General features: G+C 37.6%; 1 protein-coding gene across 1 annotated transcript in view; it reads left to right on the top strand.

Annotated features, from left to right (window-relative positions):
* Positions 1-17791, top strand: part of CNOT6 (CCR4-NOT transcription complex, subunit 6) — an 88088-nt gene that overhangs the window by 50028 nt on the left and 20269 nt on the right. The window contains exons 3-4 of the mRNA XM_012660888.1: positions 16142-16328; positions 16401-16423. Of these exons, the coding sequence (XP_012516342.1) occupies positions 16142-16328; positions 16401-16423 (210 nt within the window). The remainder of the gene's footprint in view (positions 1-16141; positions 16329-16400; positions 16424-17791) is intronic.

Here is a 17791-nt window from a genome sequence, read left to right as displayed (position 1 = left end):
CATTATTAAGTTCCTTGTAGTTTTTCTTTACTGAGTTTTTCTAACTCCCTTGTTCTTTTATTGCTTCTGTGATTTTCTTAGTATCTTTTAGTGCATTTTGAAACAGTAGGTAATAGTTTTGGGGGCATGTTTGTGATACGCTTTTATCTGTAGGGAGTTATTCTGCTCCGTATGCTCTTCTTTTTATAATAACTTCTTGAAATACAACTTTTATGGGGTTGACTTAAGCACTTTCCTGTTGCTCATTTTTATTTGAATTTAGTTTTTCAGAACTTTCAGAAGGAGGCTCCAGGTAGTTTTTCTAATATCTGAGCTCTTTTTCTGTTGTTTTCATAGAGGTGGTCACAACTATGGGAACTTGCTTTCTGAGACTTTCTGGTTCTATTCCCTTTTCTCATTTTATATGTACCTTCTTTTTCCTTCATCTCTTTAATCCATGCCCTACTAATTTTAAATCCATTCTTGGAGCTTTTTTCTCAACGTGGGGCCTTGGCCGGCGGGTTTGGAGAGTCGCTGGGGCCTAGACTGATCCCCCCTCTTATTTCAAACTTACTGTGGACACTGTATATTCACTTGTTACTGACTTGGACTGAATCCCTCCCAGCTGCAGTGATGTTTTCAAATTGGCGCTGTCCAGTGTATACCAGTTGGTTTCTCTCTTTTCAGTTCCATTAGGCACATTTGTGTTCAGTATAGTTATTCAGCAGTCCCCAACCTTTTTGGCACCAGAGACTGGTTTCATGGAAGACAATTTTTCCACAGATTGGGGGTGGGGGGGTTGGGAGGGTGGGGCGTGGAACTCAGGCAGTGAGTTGAGCCAGTAAGCGTTGGGGAGCTGTTGTAAATATAGATGAAGCTTCGCCGCTCACCTCCTGCTGTGGGACCCAGTTCTTAAGTTTTATGGCGGACAGTTTTTCCATGGGAGGGGGCAGGGGCATGGAGCTCAGGCAGTGATGCGTGGTCCAGTTCCTAACAGGCCGCAGACTGGTACCAGGCAGGCTCTGGGGTTTGGGGACCTCAATAGTTATTGATATGGTTAGGTTTAAATCTGCTGCCTTGTGACTTATTTTGTATTCCTTCTGTCTGTTCCTTGTTGCCTTGCCTTTTTCTTTCTTTCTTTTTTTTTCCCCCCTTCTTTTGGATTAAGTGGGCATCTTTTTTAAAGATTCCAATTTATCTCCTTAGTTGACAAGCTATAACTGTTTTGTTTAATAAGGGGTTGCTTAAGAGTTTATAGTATAAATCTTTTATCAAGTAATATATCATTTCACATGTGGTATAGAAGTCTTAAAACAATATACAGACAATCCCCAACTTATTATCGTTCAACTTAAGATTTTTTTTTTTTACTTTACCGTGGTGCAAAAGCACTACACATTCAGTAAAAGCTGCACTTCAGGTATTCATACTACCGTAGTGTTTTTCACTTTCAGTGCAGTAGTCAATAATTACCTAAGATATTCAACACTTTGGTAAAAATAGGCCTTGCATGATATGATTTTTGCCCATTTGTTGGCTAATATAAATGTTCTGATGAGCGCATTTAAAGTAAGCTAGGCTGAGCTATGATGTTTGGTGGGTTAAGTATATTAAATGCATTTTCGACAGAATATTTTCAACTTAGGGTATTTTCAACTCACAATGAGTTTATTGGGACTAACCCTGTGGTAAGTGGAGACGCATCTGTACTTGTGTTTCTTCTCTCCTGGCCTTTGTGCTATCATAGTCATGTGTTTTGCTTCTACGTATAAGTCTCACAATACATTGTTATTTTTCCTTTAAACAGTTGAACAATAGAAAAAAGTTGTTTTTTATTTCCCACGTACTTAGCATTTCCACCGTTCTTCATTCCTTTGTGAGTGTTTTTGTTATTTTCCTTCTGACCGAGGACTTGTAATGGGGGTCTGCTGGTGATTTTTTTCTTTCGGGTTTTATGCCTGGAAAAGTCTTTATGTTGCCCTCTTTTGGAAAGATGGTTTTGCTGGGCATCGAGTTTTAGATTGACAGTTTATCTCTTTCAGTACTTTAAAGATGCTGCTCCACTGTTTTCTTGCTTGCATTGGTTCTGAGAACTCTGCTGTCTCCTTTTATGTATTCTTTTTCTGTGGTTACTTTGAGAATATCTCTTTATCACTGGTTTTAAGCAATGTGATTATGATGTGCCTTAGTATAGTTTTATTTTTTCATTTTTCTCGTGCTTAGGTTTTGTCGAGCCTTTTAGATCTGAATTTATAGTTGAGCTCACTATTTTTTTCAAATAATTTTTTCTGCCTTCGTCCCCCTGCCCTTTGGGAAGTACAATTATTTGTATTTTAGGCTACTTGCAGTTGCCTCATAGCTCACTAATGCTATGTTTACTTTATTCTTGTCTTTGTTTTTTTTTATTTTACACAATTTTTGTTGCTGTGTTTTCCATTTTATTAATATTTTTCTTTACAATCTCTAATTTGCCATTAATCCCATCTAGTAATAGTATAGTTTTCATCACTATACTTTAAATGTGAGTTTTTAAAAATATCTTCCATGTCTTTACCTAACATTTTCTCTCTACTTTTTTGAGCATATGTAATACATGTATAATACTTTTTAATGTCATTATTTACTAATTTTGTCATCCTTTTCATTTCTAGGTTGGTTTTTAATTCATTTCTCTCTCTTTGCATGCCTGATAATTTTTTATTGGACACAGTACATTGTGAATTTTACCTTTTTGGGGTGCTGGATATTTTTGTATTCCTAGAAATACTTGACCTTTGAGATACAGTTAAATTATTTGGAAACAGATTGATTCACTCAAAGCTTACTTTTTAAGTATTACCTTCCTGACTATTCTGTGAGTTAAGAGATCATCTACTTTGAATAGTGGGTACACAAACTATTCCTGACCCATGTGATCCCCAAGGATTGTTCCCTCTGCTCTTTTTGATTTGTCTCCACTTATTTCTCACATGTATTTCTAAGACTTGGCAGCGGGGAGGTTCCATCTTCATATCTCTAGATCTTTCTCTCTGTATAGCTCTGTCTTCTTTGGCCCTCGTGCGTACATGCATACCCATGGTTTCTTTTGCATCCCTCTGGAGTTCCTCTGTGTATATGCAAATACAGATACTTATTCCACACCTTTTATTTTTAGTACAAAAACTAGTATATTGTATATATTCCTACACTGTCCTTTTTTTCACTGAACATTGTATTTTAGAGAGATTCTTAGGTAACTATATAGCTAGCTGTCCTGTACTTTCTAAGCTGCATAATATTTCTGTTACATGTGTACTGTAATTTATTTACATTGTACTTATTTATGGTCAGTCGTCTGTGACAAGCAGTGCTGCAGTGTATATAACTTTATACATTATTATATCTCTGCTAATATATCTATAGATAAAAGGCTGTATGCGTGTGTGATTTTGACAGATGATACCTTGCTATTCTTTTTTATTTATGATGAAATTCAGAATCAGCTTATCTAGTCCATGACACTTTATTATGCTATTTTATAAATTAGGATGATTTATGATATGTCTTTCCATGTGTTCTTTTATATCCCTCAGGCTAATATACTTACTAGATTTATTCCTAGGTATTTTATCTTTTTGTTCATATTATAAATTGGGTCTTCCGTTATCTTAACTGATGGTTATATATGAAAATTTTTGTCTACTGTACGTGAACATGTTCTGTATGTTAACATGTATGGTCTCTTTATAACATAACAAATATATTTTATTGAGATATAATTCACCATACAATTCACTCATTTAATATGTACAATCCACGAGTTTTGTATATTCACAAAGTTGTGCGACCATTAGTACCAGTAATCTACTTTCTTCATCTATAGATTTGCCTATTCTGGACATTTCATGTAAATAGAATCATACATTATGTGGTCTTTGTGACTGGCTTCTTTCTTTTACTTTGCACAATATTTTCAAGGTTCATCTGTGTTAATAGTGTGTATCAGTACTTCATCCTTCTAATAGCCAATAGATATTACATTGTATGACTGTATCACATTTTCTTTGTCCATTTACTAGTTAATAGACATTTGGGCGATTTCTACTTTTTTACTTTAAAGAACGATGCTGCTATGAACACTCACATACAAGTATTTATGTGGACATGTATTTTCATTTCTCTTGGGTACACAATTAGGAGTAGAATTGCTGGGTCACATATACACACACATACATGTAAATTTTTGACAACAAAAAAATTAATGAGTAGATGAGAGGAAGTGTAAAATAATATCTTTTTTTTTTTTTTGTGATAAAGTCTTGCTTTGTCACCCAGGCTGGAGTGCAGTGGCCCAATCTTAGCTCACTGCAGCCTTCAGCTCCTGGGCTCAAGCAATAAAATGATAGTCTTTTTATCTTTTTTTTTTTTTTTTTGAGACAGAATTTCACTTTGTTGCCTGGGCGAATGCCATGGCATCAGCCTAGCTCACAGCAACCTCAAACTTCTGGGCTCAGGTGATCCTCCTGCCTCAGTCTCCCGAGTAGCTGGGACTATAGGTGCACACCATGACACTGGCTAATTTTTCTATTTTTAGTAGAGCAGGGTCTTGCTCTTGCTCAGGCTGGTCTCAAACTCCTGAGCTCGAGCTGTCCTCCTGCCTCAGCCTCCCAGAGTGCTAGGATTATAGTTGTGAGCCCCTGCACCTGACCAATAGTGTTTTTATCTTTCATCAAGGAAGTTATTAAAACTATGAAGACTGTAACCTTTAATGTATAAGTTTAAAGATCAGTTTTTTCATCATTTTTTCATTCTTCTGTTACATTAAAGGAACATATAGTTTAATGCATTTCTATTCCAATTTATTTTTTATATTGCTATATATATTGACCCCTGGAATGATGTAATGGTAATTATATCTGAGTAGTAGAATTTTGGTGCTTTAAACAGTGCTGGTCAGGTGCAGTGGCTCATACTTGTAATCTCAGTGACTCAGGAGGCTGAGACAAGAGGATCACTGGAGGCCAGGAGTTCAAGACCAGCTTGGGCAACATAGCTAGACCCCATCTCTAAGGAAAAAAATAAGAAAAATTAGCCAAGCGTGGTGGAGTGGCTCTGTAGTCCCAGCTACTCAGGAGGCTGAGGCAGGAGGATTGCTCGAGCCTAGGAATTTGAGACGGCAGTCAGCTATGATGGTGACACTGTACTCTAGCCAGAGTGACAGAGTGAGATCCTATCTCTTAAAAAAACAAAAAATCCCCCCAGTGCTAGATTATTTAATAAGCATGTCCATTTAAAGAATAAGTTTGTTGGGCTTTTTAAAAAAGTGTAGGATGGTGTACTGGTTTAGATGTTAGTTACTCTGCTTTCTAATTTCCTTTTCCCAGGGTCAAACAGTTATTAAATGGGAGAGCTACATAGTGGTAGAGCACAGACTAAAATGTAAGTTCCCTGACTCAAGTGCATTGTTTTTTTCTTTGCATCACACTGCAGCGTTCATTTATTTTGAGCATAATATTCTCGGTTTTCTCTCTTCTTTGTGTGCCTTCGCCATTGTGTTTGACTTTATGGATTGAAACTTCCATTTGTTAACTCACATGCTTTGGTCCATTAAGTACTTTTCCTTACCCATCAACTTTACTATTTTTAAGTGAAGCGTTATTGTGGTATTTAATCTGCCAAATGGTTGGCGGGGCCATGGGCAGGCCTGGTGCGGGGAGAGGGCTGGGGCAGGTGCGTGGGGCGCGGACCCCTGGGCCGGTGTGCAGGGGGCTAGGGTTTCTGGCTGCTGCTGGAGGAGTGGGATCTCGCGGGTAGGTGAGCTGGGGACAGACCAATTGGCCTGGGGGGAGTGAAGTGGGGTCCCTGTGGGGCAGAGGCTGCCCAGGGGAGGGTTTTAGGGGCCAGGAACCGCCTGGTTGGGTGAGGAAAGGCTGCTCAAGTCAGGGACACAGAGCCTGGGGGCGCCAGGCCTGGGGGCAGAGTTTGAGTCACCCTAGGGAGCGAGTGGGTGAGGGGTGGGCATGGGCCAGGCTTACGGGGGGCCCCAGGCCGGGGCAAGCTGGGTCCTACGTTGGAGGGCCAGGGCGGCTGCCTGGCGTAGGGGTTCCCTGGCTTTGGGTGCGAGGCCAGCTCTGGGCCCTGAAGGTCTAGGCGGGGGACCAGGCAGGGCTGGGCAGGGCAGGAGCTGGAGTAATGTGGGTGGGGCGGCCTGGGAAGAGGCTGGGCCCGGAAAGAGGCTGAGCCCGGCAGAGGGAGCAAAGGGTGGGACTGGCAGGGGTGGGGTGGGGAGTTGGCGAGAGGAAGATCAAAGCAGGAACGGTGCAGAGTTGGGGGGCCTGGGGCAGAGCGTGAACTGGGTGACTCAGAGATGTGTTCCCCTAATAGCAGGGCAGCTGGGGAGGGACTCAGTAAAAAGCAGCTAGGTGCAGGTGGGATTCCACTGCACCGAAATGACTGAGGATGAGGTCAGATGTTGAAGGTGAAAATAAAAATAATAATAATTTGCCAAATGTTCTCCTTCGTGCTCTTCATGTAATTCAATCTGATCTCTCTTTTCTCCCACTTAATCCAATTTGCAGATCTCAGGACACTGTCTTTCCTGAGGTTGTAGTTTCCCTTGCTAGGAGCCTGAAATCAGGAATTGTGACTTAGGAAAGTTCAAATTATTGCCTTTTCCAATTATAGTTGATTCTTATTTGCAGTATTATGTCCTATAAAGTCACCATGAACACTGAATTAGTGAAAACTGAACCATTGCTCCCAGGGGAAATACAGGGTTAAGTTCCATAAGCCTCTAGTCATAACATTTTTGTCAACTGATCAATACATGATCTTGTTTTATGCCTGTTTCTGTTTAAAGACACTCATCCAATTTAATATGTATCTTTGACTCATTAACGTTTAACTCACAGCCAACCACACTATCGCTCGGTCCTGAACACATCTTCTCTAACACTTTATTATATTCTGCATAAGGCACATCATAATGTTCTGGTGCTTAGGAACATTAGATGGTGCTTCACCAGTACGCTTGGGGGTCAATTTGAATATCAAAATCACCAACAAAAAATGCAAAATGCAAAAAACGTGGCACTTAATAGTGAAAGGAACACTTGTTAATGATACGAGAGCAGAAACAAGGAAGCAGAGCATTGCCTTGTTGGACCTCAACTGGGAACATGTGCATTGGGCATCTCAACATTTTTGCCACTTTTCGTGTGTCTGTAAATGACTGTGATTTTGGAGTTACAAATAAATTTTAGGGAGTAGTTTAATTCTGAAGTACAGAATTGGCAAATAATGAGAAAAACTGTAATTCCTCTGTTTTTTCTACAATGTCAGAGTTTTTAGACATTCACCCTAGATTTTTTTCTTCCTTGTTTTTTCTAAATCTTCAAATGTGTAGGTAGGTACATCTAGTCGTTTTAGTGTTTGCTAATCACCCCTCTGATTTCAGGAAATGCTAATTGATTCCTCCTGTCTCCTAGTATTTAGCACAGGAGGATTCTGGGTACTTTAGAATGAAATCACTTTCAAAACAGGGCTCTTGGCCGGGCGCAGTGGCTCACGCCTGTAATCCTAGCTCTCTGGGAGGCCGAGGCGGGCAGATTGTTTGAGCTCAGGGGTTCGAAACCAGCCTGAGGAAGAGCGAGACCCCGTTTCTACTAAAAATAGAAAGAAATTAATTGGACAACTAAAAATATATAGAAAAAATTAGCCGGGCATGGTGGTGCATGCCTGTAGTCCCAGCTACTCGGGAGGCTGAGGCAGGAGGATCGCTTGAGCCCAGGAGTTTGAGGTTGCTGTGAGCTAGGCTGACACCACGGCACTCTAGCCTGGGGAACACAGTGAGACTCTGTCTCAAAAAAAAAAAAAAAACAGGGCTCTTACCCTAGGTCAGGATAATCCCAGCCCTGCTCAAGTCACTAAACTGCTTAAAAGTGAATGCAAATTTTGGGATGCTTATGTATATATACAGTTTTATGAGGAAGAAGTAGATAGATGCCAACAGATTATCAAAAGGTGACTTCCTTTTGCTCATTGACCTTTCCCAGAAAATTAGGAACCTTAATTTCTTGTATTGCATAGTTCCACTGATAGAGATTTGTCTTTCTTCAGCATGCTATGTTCTTTTACTCCTGTAATTGATCTTTTAGACTGTAATTTTTTTTTTTTTTTTTTTACAGAAATGGAGCAACTCTAATGTTTTGAAATTTGCTTTTTTCTGCATCTTTCCACATTGGTGTATATAACTCTTTCATTCTAAAAGAGAATGGCTGGAGAATATCACGAATGAACCATAATTAATTATGCCTTATTAATGATGATTTATGTTGTAATTTTCCCTACTACCAACATTATATATCTTGGCATACCTGAACAAGTATCTTCATAGGATAAGTCACCAACTGTGGAATTGTTTTGGGGAAAAGAATACTGAGATTTAAAATTTTAGTAGATACTACCAGATCGGCTTCAAATGTAGTTGTGTCTTTTCCATAATGAATGTCTATTTCCCCTGTAGCCTTGTCAGTATTGGGTATATATCTTTTTATTTTGCTAGTCACATAAGTGGAAACTTTTATTTTATTGTTTAAATTTGTGTTTTTCACTACTGAGAATGATCATTTTTTTTTCATGTGGCTGACCCTTTGTTTTTTAAGCGATCTGTTCTTATCCATTTATTTTCCTATTGATTTTTTTGTTTTTGTTTTCTTTTATCTTTCATTATAGAACTCACATAAAAAATCATGTGGGCAGAGTCTTCATGTTATTTACCATTCTTTCCCCACGCCAGCATGGTAGACGCTGAAAGTCAACTGAATGAATGGATGTTTTCTCTTTGGCTTCCATACACGTTGGTGTCTCCACCCACCGTATAGAAATTTTACTTTTTAATGAATTCATACCTGACAGATATTTCCATTTTTGGATTCTAGGATTTGAGTTATGCTTAGGAAATATTCGCTTTCATTACTTTTCTGGTTTTTGGTATTTAGAAATTTACTCCAGGTTTTTTTTTTTTTGGTACATAGTAGGGGTCTGATTCCTCTCTGCCCTCCTCCGTCCTCTACCTCATGTGTGATTTAGTTATACGTGAATTCTTATAGTTGATTTTTCCCTGCCTTTCCCTTCTTCACAGATTTTCTGGTTCTCTTTCTGGCTACCCTCTACCTTATCTTCTTGTGGAGATGCCAGCTTGTTCTTCTGGCAGATGGAATTGTGATCACTCTGTATGGGGAAATGCGATATATAAATTTGCAGGTTTTTAAAATGAACCTTCCTAAGTCCATAGAAGTTGTGTTTCCATTCAGAGCATCTGTTTGCTTCTGAAGTCATACCCTTCTCCTCTCTTGTGTGGAAAGGGCTGAAACACATACAAAACATGGTAGGCACTTAATAAATAGTTTTTATGTATTAACGACTATATTCAGATTGAATATCAGCTGTGTGTTTTCAGTTTTATGAGGTGAAAATTAAGTAAAATTTGTTTTACAAGTAGTCTATGGTGTAGTGTGTACTTTAATTATTACACAGTAGAGAAAATACCTTCTTGGATTAATATATATTTTATTACACAGCTTTATTGAGGTATAGTTGACATGCAAAAATTGGCATATATATAACGTGAATAATGTGATATATTTTGACCTATGTGTACACCTGTGAAACTGTCACCACAATCATGTTCATCATTCCCAAAAGTTTGTAATCTCTCCTTCCTACCTCTTCTGATTCTCCATCCCTTCCTCCATTTTCAGGCAACCACTGCTCTGCTTTCTATAACAATAGATTAGTTTGCATTTTGTGGAATTTTTATATAAATGATGTCATACAGTGTGTACTTTTTTGGGGGGGGTTGGTCCGCTTTTACTCTGCATACTTACTTTGAGGTTCATCCAAATACTCTTGGTTTTCAGTGGTTCATTCTTTTTATTACTGAGTCCATTGTATGGATATGCCAGCATTTGTTTCTCTGTTCACCTGTTGAACATACTTGAGTTGTTTCCAGTGTTTGGCTATTCCAAATAAGCTGCTGTGTACATTTCTCTTTGTGTGGGCATAGCTTTTATTTCCTGAAAATGGAATTGGTCATATGGTAAGCGCATATTTGACTTGTTAAAAAAAATGGAGACTGGTTTGCAAAGAGGTCTTTTTTTAATCCTACTAGATGTCTTTGATCTGCACCCTCACCAGCACTTGTCATGGCAAGTCTTTTTTTTTTTTTGAGACAGAGTCTCACTGTGTTGCCCAGGCTAGAGTGCCGTGGCTTCATCCTAGCTCACAGCAACCTCAAACTCCTGGGCTCAAGCGATCTTTCTGCCTCAGCCTCCCAAGTAGCTGGGACTGCAGGCATGTGCCACCATGCCCGGCTAATTTTTCTATATATTTTTAGTTGTCCGATTAATTTCTTTCTCTTTGTAGTAGAGACGGGGTCTCGCTCTTGCTCAGGCTGGTTTCGAACTCCTGAGCTCAAACAATCCGCCCGCCTCGGCCTCCCAGAGTGCTAGGGTTACAGGCGTGAGCCACTGCGCCCGGCCGGCAAGTCTTTTAAATGTAGCTATTCTTCTGGGTGTTTAGTGCTTTCTCACTGGGCTTTTAGTTTGCATTTCCCTAATGACTGCTGTGGTTTTTTTTTTTTTTTTTGAGACAGGGTCTCACTCTGTTGCCCGAGCTAGAGTGCGTGGCGTCAGCCTTGCTCACAGCAACCTCAAACTTCTGGGCTCAAGCGATCCTCCTGCCTCAGCCTCCCAAGTAGCTGGGACTACAGGCAAGCGTCCATGCCCAGCTAATTTTTTACGTATATATTTTTAGTTGTCCAGCTAATTTCTATTTTTTTTAGTAGAGACGGGGTCTCACTCTTGCTCAGGCTGGCCTCAAACTCAAACAATACGCCCACCTCGGGCCTCCCAGAGTGCTGGGATTACAGGCGTGAGCCACTGAGCCCAGTCATGACTGCTGTTGTTGAGCATTTTTTCATATGATTATTTGCCATCTGTGTATCTTCCTTTGGTGAAATGTCTAATCAGATCTTTCACTTGTTTTGAAAATTGTGTTGTTTTCTTAGTATTGAATTTCAAGAGGGCTAATACTGCCTAATTTCAGGCAGTATTAGCCCTCTAGCTATGTTCTTTTTCAGAATTTTATTGGTGTTTTTAAGTCTTTGAAATTTTCATGAATTTTAGAATCACCTTACAAGATTGAAACTTTGGCATTTTGATTGGGATTGTGTTGACTCTGTAGCCCAAATTGGGGATGTCTGACACCTTAACAATATTGAAGTTTCTGATTTGTGAACACTATATATCTCTTCATTTATTTAGGACTTCTTTAATTTCTCTCAGCATTGTTTTGTAGTTTTTCGGTGCACAGGTTCTGCACAGTTCTGTCAGATTTACCTCTGAGTATTTCACCATTTTGATGCTGTTTTAAATGGTATTTCCAACTTTTCAATTTCTGATTGTTCATTGTTAGTATGAAGAAATACAATACAAATTTTTTGATCTTGTATCCTATGACCTTGCTAAATTCACTTACTACTAGTGGCATTTTCGTAGATACCACAGGATATTTACGTAGATGATTTTGCTGTTTTCAAATACAGAGAGGTTTACTTCTGCCTGCCAAGTCTTACTTTTCTTGCTTATTGTACTGGCTAGGACCTCCAATATAATGTTGAATGGGAGTGGCGCGTGTGGATATTCTTGCTTGTTTCTGATCTTCGGAGGATACCACTCACTCCTTTACCACTAAGCTTTTTGTAGATGCCCTTTATCAAGGTTAAGAAGTTCCATTGCCAAGCGTAGTAGCATGCCTGTAGTCCCAGCTACTACTTCTGGTAAGGTGGGAGGGTTGCTTGAGCCCCGGAGTTCTGGGCTGTAGTGTGCTGTGCCTGTTGGGTGTCCGCACTAAGTTCAGCATCAATATGGTGACCTCCCAGGAGTGGGGCACCACCAGGTTGCCTGTGGGGGTGAACTGACCCAGATCAGAAATGGAGCAGACCAAAACTTCCATGCTGATCATGCTAAGTTTTTTCTATTTTAAAATGAGAAGTAGATATCGTATTTTGTCAAATGCTTTTTAAAGTGCATCTGTTTAGATGATTATAAGATTTTTCTTCTTTAGTCCAAGATGAATTTATGTTGATTTAATGTTCAACCTTGAATTTCTGTCTGCACCGTGTATTGGTCCATTTCCTAGTTGAACATTTGAGTTGTTTCCTGTTTCTGAAAATTGTGAATAAAGCCACTGTAAGCATGTGAACAGATTTTTCTGACCCCATCTTTTTAATGTTTGTATTAATAGAATACATAGTGATTTTTACCTTTCATTTCAGATTTGTGTCTTTTCTTTTTCTCCTGATTAGTCTGGCTAGTGGTTTATCCATTTTATTCTGCTTCTGAAAGAACTGGGTTTGGTTCATTGGATTGTCTGTTTTTCCTTGTTATATTGTTAATATTTTGTTGACCTCTGCTCTTAGGCTTATCTCCTTTCTTCTGCTTACATTATGTTTAAATTTTTACTTCTCTAGTTTGTTAAGGTGAAGCCACAGTCATTGATTTGAAACTTTACTTTTTTTCTAGTATGCATTTATAGTATTATAAATTTCCTTCTAAGTTTTGCCTTAGCTGCATCCTACAAAGTTAGATATGCTATATTTTCATTTCCATTCATTTCAAGAAACTTTCTAATTACCCTTTTGAATGCTTCTGACCAGTGAGTTAATTTCTGTGATTTGGGAATTTTCCAGATACCTTTATGGATTTCTAATTTAATTGCAACATACTTTTGTTAGAAAACATACTTTTTATTATTTTAGTCCCTTTGAATCTTTTGAGGCTTGTTTTGAGGCTATGTTTTATCAGCATGTGATTCGTCTTGGTAAATATTCTTTGTGCCCTTGAAAAGAATGTATGTTTTGCTATTATTGGGTAGAGTATTCTAATAAAAATTAGGTCTGGTTTATTGGTAGTGGTGTTCAAGTCATCTGTATCCTTTCTGATTTTCTTTCTTATTGTTAATTGAGGGAAATCTCTAGACTATATGGATTTGTCTATTTTTCCTGTTAGATTTTGCTCAAGTAGTTTGATGCTTTATTATTATTATTAATTGCTGCATAAACGTTTAGGATTTAGGATTATATGTCCTCTTAATGAGTTGACTCCTTTATCAGTATGAAATTACTTTCTTTATTCTTTGCTCTGGAATCTACTTTGTCAGACATTAATGAAGCTATTTCTGTCTTTTGATTAGTATTGGCATAATTTATCTTTTTTCATACTGTTATTCTACTTGTCTTTATATTTGAAGTACGTTTTCTGTAGGCAGTGTATAACTGGGTTTTGTTCCTTTTTAAATGCAAATTGACAGTCTATTCATTTTAGTTGGATTGTTTAGACCATTTAATTTTAATGTAATTATTCTTATGGTTGGATTTTAAATCTACCATCTTGCTATTTGGGTTTTTGTCTGTTTGTTTTACTGGAAATCCCTTTATCTTCTAATATTTGGTTTTTTTTCATACCATTTATTCTTCTGTTTTTTCCCTGCCTTGTTTCAAAATAATTGAGTGCTGTTTGTTTTCATCATTCCATTTTACCTCCTTTGTTGGCTTTTTTTGCTATAATTCTTTGTTTCGTTAGTTGATTCAGTGTACTTTCAAGTAATATTACTTCAAGAAAACGCCTTTGTTTTCTCCTCCCATCCTTTATTCTTTTGTTGTGTCACTTCTGCGTGTTATAAACTCGACAGTATTTTGTTGCTAATTTTTTAAAATAGTGAATTATCTTTTAAAGAGATTTAAAATATGTAAGAAAAGTATCTCTTATATTTACCCACATAATTTACTATTTCTGGTGCTTTTCATTCCTTTCTGTTAATGCAGATTTTCCATCTGGTATTCTGTTTCTTCTGCCTAAAGAATTTTCTTTAATTTCCTATCATGTAGGTCTGCTTGCTACAAAATCTTTAAGCTTTCCTATATAGGTTGAGTATCCCTTATCTGAAATGCTTGGGACCAGAGTGTTTCAAATTTTGGAATTGTTTAATTTTGAAATATTTTCATATACATAATGAGATATCTTGGGGAGGGGACCTAAGTCTAAACATGAAATTCATTTATGTTTCATGTACACCTTATACACATAACCTGAAGGTAATTTTATACAGTATTATTAATAATTTTTTGCATGAAACAGAGTTTGTGTACATTGAACCATCAGAAAGCAAAGGTGTCACCATCTCATGTCAGCACTTAAAGTTTCAGATTTTAGAGATATTGGATTTTGGATTAGGGATGCTCAACTGTATCAGAAAAAGCATTTAACTTGCCTTCATTATTGAAAAATATTTTTGTTCAGTTGCTAGGTTAGCGGGATTTTTTCCCCTTTGAGCACATTAAAGATTTTGCTCCACTGCCGTCTCTCTTGTGTTGTTCACAACGAGAAGTCTGCTGGAATCTTAACTTGACTCCTCTGCATAAAATGCAGTTTTTTCCCCCCTCTGGCTGCTTTTTAGATTTTCTCTTTTTTATTTGTTTTAAGCCATTTAATTAAGATGTGCCTTTGTGTAATTTTCTTTTTGGCTTTTTATGGAATTTTCAAATGCTTGATGGATTCATTGAGCTTTTTGTACCTGTGGATTTATAGTTTTCATTACATAAGGAAACTTTTCTGGCTTTCCCTCTTTTTTGTAATAGCTTGAGACAGAATTCACCGATTTTTAAGGTGCACATTTAGTGTTTCCTGTATATTCACAGAGTTGTGCAACATTTACCACAATCAGTTTGAGAACATTTTCATCATCCCAAGAAGGAGCCATTAGCAGTCCTCCCTCTGGTGGATGGGAATACCTCTAGCCTTGGCTCTTTGTGAACCTGGGGATTGTTTGTTGCCCAGCAGTCCTTTTGGGTGTTTCTTCCTCTGTCTCAGGCAGTTTCTCACATGTATGTGCTGATCATTACTCAGTTGAAAACTTGAGGACCGGCTTCAGATATCTCTGTCTGTCCATTTCTCTCTGCTACTCTGCCTCTTGAATTCCAGTCACCTTGATTTCCCTGGACTTTCTCTGTCTCACATCTCAGGGGGAGATCATGTGCTCAACCTGGGCTGCCTCCTGCAAATGCTGTCCAGGAAGTAAGCTGAGGCAAATGTAGGGCCCACCTTGTTTGTTTCCCACCCTTTAGGGATCACTCTGCTGCACTGGTTGGTGTCTGATCTCTGAAATTTGATGATTCGTTTATATTGTCTAGTATTGTAGTTGTTGCAGGTGGGATAGTAGATTTTGTTCCTGTTACTCCATCTTGATTAGAAGTAAAAGTCTCCAAGGGGTGCTTTTTTCAGCCAATAGAAAATCAGTTTTCAAAGACTGGTATATTTTTATTTCATCTGTTTATTTCATTCTGTTCCAGATTAGTTGCTGAACTATTAGGGGACTATGGGGAAAGTTCTTAAATGGATTGTAGAAACATTGGTGTCTTATCAAAAAGTGCCAAAGTACAGATTGAATATTGCATTGCAAGTTATTACCATGCTATTCTTAGTCACTGAATCCTATGCCTACTGCTGTTTGATTATAAAGTTATGACAATATCTGAAATATTTCTGAGCAAGTATTTTTACTTGTATAATGCATATACAGTACAAATTTTATTTAGTTACATGGTTCTTGGTGCAGTTATCCCTTGGGTACTCTGGTCCTGAAATGCAACTAAACAGAATATCTTGTTTTCCTTTTTGCTTTAAGGCAAAATTCTTATTTTCTGGGGTACAGGTATGAGCAGCCTCTGAGATACTAGAATTTGTTTTTGTTTTGCATAAATCCAAATGAATCATAATGTTCAAATATTGGATTTATCATTATTATAAATTATTCTTAACTTTTCTCTCACATTTGAGGTCCTTTAATGGGTAAATTCTTTCCCATTGTGCTCTTAAGAATAAAAATGCAATCTAAATATTGATATATTAACTTAAATTTTTGGTTTAATCTGCTAAGTAGAGAGTTTATAATTGTAGCAGTGAATTGTTTGAGAATAGGTAAGATGTGCCCTTTTTACCCCTTCCCACAAATTTTTGGATAATAATTTAAGTTACTCATAAAAACATCTAAGTCTTATTTAGTCCACAAAACAAATTGTATAGAACACTATATAATCCTTCCCCATTTTTATCTTCTTTTACAGGAAAAGTAAGAAGCTTAAGCTCATCTTTATGGTCACTAACTCACTTGACAGCTTTGCATTTGAGTGACAATTCCCTGTCCCGTATTCCTTCGGACATTGCCAAGCTTCACAATCTGGTGTATCTGGACCTGTCATCTAATAAAATCCGTAGTTTACCGGCAGAACTCGGAAACATGGTATCACTCAGGTATGCAGATTCAGCTTAGTCCATAGTATCTATATGCCTCCTAAAACAAAATTATAGCCTTCGTTTTGTTAGAGAACAGCACTGTTCATTTAATAGCATTTAATAAAAATACACATAACTATATACTTTATGAAAAGGTTTTTGGGAAAATCGAATGTCAACTAATAAATAGTAAATTAAGTAGATCCACTGCCTGAGATTTTTATTGCGATGTTTTGTGTAATGTACTTATTCTCGAACCAAAATTTTTGGACAAAGTAGGGGTAAACGACTATAAAGCACTGTGTTGTCCCGCACACTGGCCTGTGACAGACAGTTGGGGCACCATGCCATCCTTCACAGCACTGTGTGGTCCAGGAAGCCACTGCCAATTGGTGACACCTTTTTTGCCATCCCAGGGCTTATATGTATGATAGTAAAGCTTGGACCTGAAAGAAGCCCAGATAGTAATTAAATTTGGAGGATTACAGTGTGATGTGTAGGATTTAGAGTCACATGGAATTCAGGTTGGAATCTTGACTTTGCCGTTTACAAGTTGTGTGATCTCAGGCAAGCTTCTTAACCCAGGATTAGGGATATTTGAGATAATGAGTAAAAAGCCACTGGCACCCTGTCTGGCACATACTGTATTTTAATAAATGGTAATTACTATTTTTTTATTACCTCTGTTTTATAAGGTGAATAGTATCTATTCAAGTTAAATACAAATCCAAATTCCAGCTCTTACGTTAATCCCAATGGAATGAATATCTTATCCATTTCATAGTACCTGCCTTTTCTCCATGGTTCCACTGGGTCTTCTCCTGCCTTCTGCCATTAGCTATGTAGTAAAAATGAATAAGGACTTCGTGAAAATTCCTTTGCCTTTATTGCTCCCAGTCCAGCCTTTTGACATTTTTCTAGGATTAACTATTGAGTATGTAATATAATCACTTTTAGTCCTTTGAAACAAATTTACTTGAAGAACTTTCTTTTCCATGTATATATTTGGAGATTAAACAGGAACCCCAGTTATTCAGAACTAGTTTTTCTTGTTCATTTTATGGCCTTACAGACTTTTGGTTTTCTCACTAGTGACCAAGATTGACTTAAATTTCAAGAACCAAAGATTATAGAAATAGTTTTCCTTCATACTTAAACATTGGTAAATAAAACTTAATTTAGGAAATTGCCAGTATCTCGTTGTTGGGTCTCTGGGGTTTTTTCCCCCCTCTCTATTGAAGATTTCTTTGTTATTTATATTATGGTTATCTATATAAAACAAATTACTGAAATGATCATACAGCTGCTGTTATTTCTAAAGTGAAACTTTAGAAAATATAGTACTAATTGTAAAGTTAATTGTGCAGCTATCATAAGCTGTTTTGAGTTGTTACTACATGATCGTTTTATCATTTTAGTTCCTTTTTTTTTTTTTTTTTTTTGAGATGGAGTCTCATTCTGTGGCCCTGGCTAGAGTGCAG

Source organism: Propithecus coquereli, unplaced genomic scaffold, assembly GCF_000956105.1.
Source record: "Propithecus coquereli isolate 6110/MARCELLA unplaced genomic scaffold, Pcoq_1.0 Scaffold689, whole genome shotgun sequence".
NCBI lineage: Eukaryota > Metazoa > Chordata > Mammalia > Primates > Indriidae > Propithecus > Propithecus coquereli.
The sequence above is the reverse complement of the archived record's forward strand: the minus strand, read 5'-3'. Positions and strand labels throughout refer to the sequence as shown.